The sequence below is a fragment of the Tauraco erythrolophus genome, chromosome Z (assembly GCF_009769465.1).
Source record: "Tauraco erythrolophus isolate bTauEry1 chromosome Z, bTauEry1.pri, whole genome shotgun sequence".
In the NCBI taxonomy this organism is placed as follows: Eukaryota; Metazoa; Chordata; class Aves; order Musophagiformes; family Musophagidae; genus Tauraco; species Tauraco erythrolophus.
In genome coordinates this window covers 50276335-50287296 of record NC_141496.1, presented here as the reverse complement: position 1 = coordinate 50287296, position 10962 = coordinate 50276335, and the positions used below count along the sequence as shown (strand labels likewise).

Genomic DNA, 10962 nt, shown 5'->3' with positions numbered 1-10962 from the left:
TCGCGAAGGAGCAGGGGGCTTCACCGGCAACACTGGCCGGAGGCAGCTACCCCGCGCCGCGGACCGGCAGCATCCCCTGACCTTGGCGGCCCCTCACCGCGCCCCGCCGGCCGCCAGCCGAACCGGCCCAAAGGCGCCGTATCGGACGGCTGGAATGCTGGAAATGCTCCTGCCGAGACCCCTGCAGCACCGGCACCCCAGAGACGCCCCCGCTCCGCTCGGGGACCGCCGGTCCACCGGAGCTGTGCGCTCCCGACGGCGGCGGAACCGCGGCGCCCCGACGGCGCTGGGGACGGGGACCACGGGAGGGGGGCGGGCGGCGGGGGGGTGCCGGGGCAGGGCGCTGTCCCTGCCGGCGGCGGCACGCCTGGCCCTGCCCGCGCCTCCCGGGCCGCGGGGCGTTGCAGGGGGAGTGCCGGCCGCCCGGGCGCGGAGCCGCCGGACACCGCCGCATAAAAGCCGCGGCGGCGCCGCGCTGCGCCTCCTCGGCTCGGCCCGTCTCGGGGCCGCCCCGACGGCCGCATGACCGCCGAGAGCCGGCTGCCGCCGGGCCCGCCGCCGCCGCCGCCGCCGCTGAAGGCCGACGCGGCGCCGCCGGGGGAAGAGGCGGCGGCGGCGGCGGCGGGGGCGCGGGGCGGACGGCGGCGGCGCAAGCGCCCGGCGGAGCGGGGCAAGCCGCCCTATAGCTACATAGCCCTCATCGCTATGGCCATCGGGCAGGCGCCCGAGCGGCGGCTGACGCTGGGCGGCATCTACCGCTTCATCACCGAGCGCTTCCCCTTCTACCGCGACAGCCCCCGCAAGTGGCAGAACAGCATCCGCCACAACCTCACCCTCAACGACTGCTTCGTCAAGGTGCCGCGGGAGCCCGGCCGCCCCGGCAAGGGCAATTACTGGACGCTGGACCCTCACGCCCGCGACATGTTCGAGAGTGGATCCTTCCTCCGCCGCAGGAAGCGCTTCAAGCGCAGCGACCTCTCCACCTACCCGGCCTTCCTCGCCGAACGCCCCGCCGCGCCCTGCCGCCTCTTCCCGCTGTCCGCCCCGCCGCCCGCCGCCGACCTGCCCCCGGCCCCCGCCGCCTCCTGTGCCTTCGCCGCCGCCGCCTTCCCGGCGCAGGGCTGTGCCGCCGCCGCCCTTCCCCACGCGTACGCCCCGCTGCCCGCCGCCCCCGGGCCCTACGCGCCGGGCGGCCCCGGGCAGCTGTACGCGCCGTCGGGGCGCATCGTGCTGCCCGCCTCGCCGCCCGCCCCCGCCGGGCTCTACGGCCGCCGCTCCCCCGCGCCCTACCCGCCGCTGCCCCACGCCTACGGGGCCGGAGGGCAGCTGGGCACCGCCGAGCCCGGACCGCGGCACGGCGCCTACTCCGGCGGCCCCGATAGGTTCGTCCCGGCCCTGTGAGCCGGCCCGGGAGAGGCCGGGCGGCCCGACGGCGCGGACCGAAGCCCGGGAGAGGGGCGGGTTGCGGGTCTCGCCCGGCGCCACTGGACTCGGGGCCGCCCTGGAAGATGCTAGAGGACCTTTGGCTGCACCTCCGCATCCCGCCACCTGCCCGGGCTTCCCGGCGAGGGGCGCCGTCACCAGCCGTGGGGACCTGGATGTGACCCAGCCTGGTCCACTCTTGCCAGAGAAAACCTAGGGACTCCCAAGTGCCTGGATAGGGCAAACAGCCCTTCCCTTTTCTACTGCCTTTCCTGCAACAGGTGCTCAAAGCTTCCTGGCAGGCCCCCTCCTGGTGCACCTGACTGGGATCCCTGGTCTATCTGGGAAGATCTCACTTCAAAAAATCTGTCCACTGTTGATGATTTTATTTACAGAACAGAACGTCTGCTGGGGTGAGGGAGGAGGGAAGCAGGAGGAAGCATTCCCCAGCCTCCTGCAGCCAAAGCAGGATGCGTGACACTAACATGGTGGGTGTCCCTGATGTTGCGCAGGGCTATCGCGTTAGAGCCAGGCTTCGTGCCAACAACATGGTCAGGCCTGGGGAAGGTTTGGGGATTGGGGCTGCAGACAAACATGGCAAGTCGGATCCCTCCTAGGGTTGTGCTGCGTGCCGCAGGGGTGGGAGAATGGTGGGATTGGGAGTGTAAAAACTAATTACCATGACCATGCTCAGCCCCTGGAACAGAGACCCAGTGAGGCTGTGGGGACTCTGCCCTTGGAGATCTTCCCAACTAGATTGGACAGAACCAGAGTGACCTGATCTGGCTTTGGAGTTGGATCTAATATTGAATTTGGACCTGCTTTGAGTGGAGACCCTGTCCAGAAGTCTACAGGAGTCCTTACATCCTAAATTACTCTGATCCCAAGGTCACCCCAGCTCTGTTTGTATTCTAGAGAAATCAGCATCTATGGGAGAAAGCTTTCCTTACTGAAACAAGTGAGAAATGCAGGACATGGTGCCTTTCATCTTCAATTTCTCCACTTTCAAGGTCTCCTAGGGTGGAAAAAGGCTAGAGGAAAACATGGAGAGGGAACAACTGATAGGAACATCTGTGAGGCAAAGGCTTGAATATAAATCCGTGGGGAAACTCAAGCTAATCCCTCTCAACAGATCCCACCACCTCTGGAAGAGGCTGCATGGGGCTGTGTGCAGAGAGGGAGCAGACGTAGCCCTGCTACTGTTCAGATATCCTTATCCAGCTCCTTTTTCCTGTGGAGGTGGAAGCCTGCGTGACCAGGGCCAGGAGGAGGCTGATGAGGGGTACTGCAACATGATGGGGCCTTGAATGGGAAGACGTAGGTGGAAAGTGCAGCCAGAGCCTCAGCAGAAGCTTTGGAAGAGCAGAGAGGGTGCACGTACGCTTGTGAAGTTTCTTTTCTGATCTTGTGCTCAAAGCAGGGTCAGCTATGAGTCAGATCAGGTTGCTTGGGGCTATCTAGTTGAGTCTTGACAACCTCCAAGGATGGACACAGCACTGTCTCTTTGGGCAACTTGACTGTGTTCATGCATGAGAAGTTTCTCCTTGTATCCATTCAGCACCTCTCTAGTCTCATATCATGTCTATTGTCTCTTGTCCTGCTGCTATGCACTGCTGCAAAGTGCTCCGATCCCATGAAGATACCGGTACCTTCTGCTCCATGGAGGATTTTTCAGACGAGGTCCTCAGCAGGACGGAATTTGTGTAGGGCAGGTATCCAAGTGGAACATGAGAGGGAGGAAATGGAGTGGAGCAGGAAGGTGACTGGGTGTCTCCACAGCAGTTTTGGGTGGAGGAGGCTCAAGCCTTCTGCAGTAGGTGGACAGGTGAAGTTATATGTCTGCCTTCCATGGGGCTTTGAGGTAGGAGATGAGTGTTGGGTTCAAGGCACCAATTCCTCTCAGAGCGGTCAGGATGGCATGTGGGGGGTGAGCCACCTCCTGGGCTCGGAGGCTGTGGCAGGCCTGGTACTGCTGGCCTGGTACTGCTGGCCCTTGCCTATCTGGACCTCCTTGTGGTACTACAGGAAACTGCTGCCTGCACAAGGAACTGGGAAGGTTGTGTTGCTGTCAGTGGAGGCACAGGCAGAGAGTGTAGACCTTATTGAAATCTTTGAGGTGGTGAGGTGAATCAGATTTTTCCCTTCCTTGCTTTCCCTCCTAAAGAGCTGCATTGTCTCTTTTGATGTCCTTCCTGGTCCTGGCGCATCCAGATGCTGCTTCCATCCTGGAGAGAGCAGAGTCCTGACTCTGCGGCTTGGCTGCCTCAGCCTGGGGCAAGTCTCCTTGGCAGCTGTGCTAGCTCCTCTCCCTCCTCTCCCAACTTCTCCCTTCACCAGCTGGAAGAGAAGCTGTAGACCTGGCTGTGCCAGCTCTCAGTTTTTTGACAACTGCCTACTGCCTCTCTGATTTCATCGCTTCCAAGGGCTGGACTGAGGTCCCTTGCTTGCAGATCATCCTGACTTCTCTCTGGTTTGGGGTAGCTGGGAAAGGAGTTGTCTCCTTCTCAATGCCTGCCTTCCTTCCTTCCTGTAGGACCAGTTATCAATGTCAACTGGATAGTTTTCCTGAGCCTAGAGGGCTTCTAGCCCTTGTTCCCCATTACTTCAACCTGGTTTTATTCTCTGCTCCAGCCCTGGTGCTAGCCTAAGGTTCAATCTTAGAAAAAAAAGGTCACCAGTGATGAGACAGGTCTTGTGTAAGCTCCTCCTGACCTCAGATAGCATCTATAGCAAGTTCAGGGAGCAAACTTCAATGTCTGGAAGACATGCATGATAGCTTTTGATGACTCAGAAGGCACAAATTGGGAAGCTTCAGTTGTGTATTGTTTGCAGATAAGGTCTAGATGCTGGTTCTTATTTGTCTTCAGATCTTTTATACCTACAAGCTAAGGAAAGCAAACATACCTAGATAGCATACTTTCTGCAGCAGATGCAGTGATGAGCCTGTTGCGTCAGGGACCTGAGACACATGGCCACAAACTGCTTAAACTTCGGCCATAAGCAGCTGGAAACACTGGGCAGGAGCTTTGTGCTGAGTGAAGAGCTACATGAACCCTTCAAGGGACTATACATCTATATAAGGTCTCTGTCCTTTGGGATTTTCGAAATAAAGATAGACAAAGCTATACCTGCCCAGTGCTAGTGCTGGCAATACTCCAGCCTTCTGCTCGCAGCAGGCCTGGAGACTCCAGGGATCCCTTTCCACCAGCACTGCTGTGGTTTTGTGGCTATTGCAACCTCTCCAAGCTGTTGCGCAGGCTCAGATGAGGCAAAGGGTGTACTGAACATTACAGGTCTGTCCAAGCTCGACCTTGTGGCAATGGGATGTGCTGGCCCTGCGCCTGGGCATGTGGCTGTGTGTCTCGTGCGACTACATGACCATTAATGGAGGAAGATACTGTTGTCGCATCCTTGAGAAGCTGTGGGGTTGGGCCTGTCTGTGAGGATATGGGGATATGCTGTGGGGATATGTTAGACAATTGGCTCTGAACGTATGCTTGTGCCATGGGGATATGTTAAACACTTGGATCTCAATGTATTTTTGGCTGGCACTTTGCTTGTAATTCTCAGGCACCATCCAGAATAAGGAAAATTTTGATTTCTGGAAGCTTTATTGTGAATACCTGAGGGCCTTCGTTTTAGCAAAGTTAGTCTAAGTTTCAAACTAGCCTTTTGATTTCTGGGAGATGAGTTCAGTAGGTTTGGGTTATAACCCTGTAGGAAACACTAAGTGTGAACACTGACAAAAATAGAGAAGGGCCTTGAAAGTGCTCATTCCTCAAAGGACAGAGCCTCTTGGTTCCCGTTCTGCCTGAGTTCTGGTATGGTCAGGCCCTGTGCTTGACTTTAAGAGGTGGATGGTTACAGCCTAGGAGAACATCCTATTACGTATTGGAGATTTTTTGTATTTACTCTTCTACTTCACTTGTAATGGAAATAAATCCTTGTCCTGTTGTTTGTAATGAAGTGTCTCTCTGAGTTTTTCAAGCCTTCCCTGCGCTCCTGAGACCAGGAGAGCAATGATGCAGAGCAAGATGCGCGCCACATGCTGCTCCTTGCACTTCACTGTGTTTGTCTCACTTTGGCTTTTTTCGAGCTGCTAGGGTTGCTGAAGACTTCGGAGAGAGGGAGAGGGCTGCAAGGCCAGGCCAGCAGTGGCTTACCAAACTTCTGCAAGCCCTGGAGTCACCAATCTGCTTTCAATGTCTCCTGTCAGGCCATAAGTGTGCCCCAGAAATCAGTGCATGAAGCTGCAGCCTAGCCAGGTGCCCCTGCTAAAAAGAGGGAGGTAGGGAAACCAAGGCTACTACCTGTGATAGGAACACAAGCTGAGAGATGGGAAAGGTAATTAATTGTGCTTGGTATTAATCACTCTTGGATTGCTCCAGAGTAGGGCTGGGCCAGCCGGAGAAGGTTTTATTTCTGGAGACAACATTATGTTGTCTGGCCTATGGCAGCAGCACCAGAAATGCTTGGTCTTGCCTATTGTTCCTCAGGCCAGTGGGTTTTTTTGGCTGCAGAGATGGAGCTGACATCGTATTTACCTTGTGCAACAGCAACATCTGTGGGAACAAATCATCAAGCAACAACCATAGCTAATGGAGGGTGTAACAGGCCTTCAGGGGCAAGTCCACACCTCAGGGCGATGATCTGGCTGGCTAAGACAATGGCAGATGTTGCCCCTTCTCCTGCTGAGACGGTGGTGACCCACTTCCTGAGGGAGTCTGAGGGAAAGTGAGCTTTGCATTTGGTGCCCTGTCAACAGCCCAAGCTGCCTGGAGGTAAGCAGGGGAACAGGTAGTTTAATCTGCTTGGTTATCAAAGAGCAGATAGGAAGGTTGTCTTCAACAGCTCTGGGACTCCCAGGTATGACTGATTTATCTGCCTTGGGAAGAAACCAAGAAGCATATCAAATTTATAAGAAAGAGCAGGCAGGGGAGGCAGGTGCCATTCGGCCAGGAGGGAGTGCCGTGGAGGGAGTCCAAAGCTTTGTGAGTTGTAGTTAGAGGTCAGTTCGCACAGCTGGAGGTGGGCTTTAGCTGCATCCACTACCCAGAACTACGATGCTAGCATCAGTGATCAGAGAGGATGTCCCACTCATGCAGCGCCTGGGCAGGAATTCACGTGAGCACGGGAAGGCCGATGCTCTTCAGGGGACTGACTGTACAGAGTATGGCGTGTTGTGATACAGTGGCCCATGTCAGCACAAAGAATAGCTTCACACGCTTGCCTTGGCGAAGGCCTGGATCCCTGAGGCACCATCTAGACAGCAGAGCTGATTTCTCGACTCACTTCTCCTGTTCGAAATCTACATCTTCTCCCTGTCTGAGGCCAAGAAGTCTAAGTGGGAGACAGTGGCATCAGCTATGCCTGGAAGCCGGGGTTATTTCTGGGACAGCTACTTTAGGATCTGGAGCAGTCACCCCCACACCTCCTTGCGCAGGCAGACTGAGAGGGAGGGAATGGGGGTCTTGGTGTGGAGCCCCAGCTCAGGGCTGCCAGACACTGAACTCTCACCACCTCGAACACAGGGTGCAGCTGGTGGTCCCTAGGCCATATAGGGACTGATAATGTAGTAAACATGAGGTACCCTCACCATACTGCTTGGGCCAAGAGGACAAGGGGGCTGTATCCTAGCCTCTTCTGCTGATTGGAAGCCCATAGGGTTGTTGTATGTTCAGGGCCAGATATCTGGCTGAAAGTGGCCATGGAGTAAGCAGGAATGGTAGTTGTGGGCTGGCTCAGAGGAGCTCAGTGAGCCCACTGCTGTCCCTTCTTTCTCTGATGCCAAAACACTCAGATTTGCTAGCCAATTAAGAATTTGCAAAGCTGTTGTCTGGATGTGAACTACCCAAAGAGATCTTGACTGACAAAGGAGCTAACAAGCAGCTTCTGACCTTTTCGTTCAAAGACACTCCTGAGGAAGCACCAGAGCTCTCCGTCTGATGGCAGAGATGCAGCTCACTTGGTGTATGAAGCCCTCTGAGTCAATCATGCCTGTGGCCATCTCTTACAAGGGGAACGTCTGCACCTCATGTTGTCCTTTTCCACTTGGAAGAGGAACTCATGAGTCCAGGCTGTCACCTTCTGATGTTAACAAACTGTGTCCTAGGCTTCACACCAATTCTGTAGCTTTATGCTTTAGCACATAGTCTGTCATAAGGTTGGTGCTCACTGGAGTGCTGGCCCTAGGCTTGGCCAGTTAAACAGTGGGTCCCTGGCCACAGCATCCCAACTCACGATACTGAGTCTGGGATAGGCTCGTCAAAAAGTAGCAACCATGGAGACGTCTGCTGACATGGGAGCAGCAGGAGACAGTGAGCCCACTGGGAGATACTGCTGTGCGGATCAAGATCTGAGCATGTGGGGGATCCTCAGAGCCATGGGGGATCACAGCTAAATAATGAGCACTCAAAAACTAGGTTGTGTAAGTGGCAGTACAATGCTGGACTCTGGAAAAGAATATTTGGCTCCACAAACATTCCCCTTGCTTGAATGCTGTAGTGGGATGGATCATGGTCCAGTTGTTTAGGCAGTGGCCAGTGGGATGCAGTGTGCCAGGGTGAATTTGTTATCTTCCTAACTCCTGTCTCTGTCCCTTCCTGTACAACACTCAAAATCTTGTTACGGACAGAAAAGGGAACACTGTAAGTGAGGCCAAGGGTTTACCATTACTACATGCAAAAGTTTTAACAACATAGGATTTTAAATTATTAGCCTCGTAGTCCAAATTAATACAGAAAAGCCTCAGTAATGCAGCTGAGCATACTATACACATACAAAAATTATTAGTATCCACCCCTGCTTCTTGATGTTATGTTCACCCTTCCTGTGTCCTGAGGTTGATGGCCTACCCCTGAGGAGTAGGTGAGAGGAGGTATTACAACAAGTTACCAGCATCCTGATGTCTTCGATAGATCATGATGTTCCTGGTGAAGGTTTCCTTCTCTTCATCAGGAGGCACATGATGTTGATGGTCATGATTTCTTCCTTCTTAGTCTTGGGGTTCACTTGTGTTTATTTCTGTACGTATGTTGCTTTGCTCTTCTTATTTTCTCTAAAATTGCCTTTACTTGAATGACATGGGTTTTCATTCCTGCAGCAACGAGTGGCTGACCACTGCGATAGGCTAGGATCCATGGTGTTGCCCAAGGATCACAGATAATTCGAACCACACAGAATAAATAATCATTATCAGTATAAATGGAAACAAATGCAGGTGCTAGTTATCTGCCCACTGATTGCTGTCACAGACACGCAAGGTGAAATCAGCTCAGGCCAAGACAAGACCAGCCAAGTCCCAACCCTCTACACTGTGAGGTCGACACAAAGCCATGGCCCTCAATAATAACATATTTGCAAACTGCACTTAAGGCCAGGTCCTATCTACCATCATAACCAAGGGACCCTGCACCCATGGGCTCTGGACTGTCTCTCGAGGCGTGCGAAGTTTGTTCTTCTTTCTGTTGTGTCTCAGGGCTCTACATGTGTTGTGGCCCGGTCTCCTGTGCTGTCAGTGGGCAGGTCTTGGGGGGTGTGAGATGGATGCAGTCCGGGGAAGGGGTTCCTCTGCTGGGATTGTGTCCACTGGCACCAACCCAGAGTCTTTGCTGTGGGATGGAGGCTGGGAGCAGGGCTGGAGGCTGGGGAAACTGGGACAGGCAGTAGAAATCTCAGCACCTCAACTCTCATCATGGATTTTCTGCGGACCAGCAATTAGGTAGATGTGACTTTGTCAAACAAAAGGAAACATGGACAGGAGAAATCTGAATGCAGCCCCATACGTGACAGCTCCCACCAGTGTGGGATCCTGACAGACCTAAATGCCAACTCTGTGGGAAGGAGAAGCAGAGGTGAGATACAAAATTTCCCTGAAAGATCTGCCTGCGTTTGTGGTTGCCAAGGTCTGATCACAGGATGGTGGGGACCAGCCTTTTCTTTCAGTAAGTGAACTACAGCTAATGTAAATTATTTGCTTGAACAGTCAACAGTGCAGGACAGTCTGAGTTGTGCACTTGAGCAAAAACACTTTTTAGCAAATGCACTTTAGATTGACTGGGATAATTATCCTAAACCCAAGAAAAATGCAACAGAAAGCGCTCCGAGCCCTTTGCCATGCACATAGCACCTCCAGGAGCCCTGGGGGCTATAGTGGATGGATTTTGGCTGGGCAAAAGCAAAGTGGACTGGGTGTTCTCCAGACGTCCTCCTATGACTTTGTATGAAGGCTGACCTCACACCGTCACTCCACTCTGCAGGCAAGAGCAGAAATGACTGAGATGGCCACAGATGCCTACTGAGTGGTCCCACTCTGCTGTGGTGAGAGAGGCTGTGCCTGGAGTATTATTGCTAATATTGGTGGCGTTATTCATGGAGGAAGCAGAGGATGATTCAGGGCTTAGACTTTTATGCAGGAAACTTTTTTTTTTTTTTTTAAAAAAAAAAAAAAGGTCCTGGTGCAAAGAGCAGTTTTTCTTCTTGGGTCACGTCTTTCATATTTTGTCTTCAGGGAGGTCTTCTCCTCCCCTTCCTTTCCAGGCAGAGAAAAGGCGAAAGAAAGCCCTACTTGAAGCAACCGGGGCAAACGGTTTCGAGCCTTCTCACTTCGTCAGCCGTAAGACACGCTCTGATAGCCAGGCTCAAATTTATCAACGCTGCCAGCAGCGCGACAATTAACACCGTGTTAACGAGATCCTCGCCGCTGCATCCCCAACACAGCAAAACCTTCGTAAAACCGAGGCGCCCTCCTCGCATGTAGCAGCCCGCCCGTCCCCGTCCCCGTCCCCGTCCCCGTCCCCGTCCCCGTCCCCGTCCCCGTCCCCGTCCCCGCCCGCGGCCCTCCCGGAGAGACGGCCGCTCCCGCCCCGCCCCTACAGCCCCCTCCCCCGCCGCCGGCCCCGGGCGGCCGCGGGGCCGCTAGAGGGCGCTGCCGGGCCGTGGCCGTGCCGCCGCCGCGCCGGGCCGCTGCCTGCAGGGAGGCGGCGGCGGTCGGTCGCGGCGGCGGCGGCGGCGGCGGTGGCCGGTCGCTGCGGTGCCCGGCACTTCTCGCAGAACGGCAGCGGCCGCCCTCGGTGCGGCGCCGGTTCTGTGCGGGGGGGTCAGTGGGTGCGCGCACGGCTCGGCTCTCGGGGCTGCGCGGAGGGGCCGGCCGGGCCGCGGGTCGTCGTCGCTCGAGGCGTTTTCCTGGAAATTGGTGGCTTGTTCTTGCGCGGGACGTAGTGCTCAGCTGTGAAAACGAGGGGCTTGAGCTGCGCCTTCGGTCTGCAGTTAAAACATTTTGTCGTGGTTTAGGCCGGCCGGCGACTAAACCCCAAAGCCGCACGATCACCCTCTCCCACCCCCCCGGGGATGGGGAGGAGAATTAAACGGGAAAAGGGAGAGACCCGTGCGTTAACAACAATTTTAACACTACTGCTACTAATTTATGAGTATATATATATGTGTATATACACACAGTGATAAATACATATACAAACAAGTGATGCACAGTGTAAGTGCTCACCACCCCTTGACCAAGGGCCGTCCCATCCCAGACTAATG

At 55.1% G+C, this 10962-nt stretch overlaps 1 protein-coding gene across 1 annotated transcript; it reads left to right on the top strand.

Moving 5' to 3' along the window:
- Positions 1 to 522: 522 nt before the first annotated feature.
- On the top strand, positions 523 to 1401 carry FOXE1 (forkhead box E1). Its single transcript, XM_086629811.1, has one exon. It carries the CDS (start codon positions 523 to 525, stop codon positions 1399 to 1401), a length of 879 nt encoding a protein of 292 aa, XP_086485937.1.
- The last annotated feature ends 9561 nt before the right edge of the window (positions 1402 to 10962 follow it).

Coding starts and splice junctions, on each gene's coding strand:
- FOXE1 (XM_086629811.1), top strand. CDS start 523: ATGACCGCCGAGAGCCGGCTGCCGCCGGGCCCGCCGCCGCCGCCGCCG.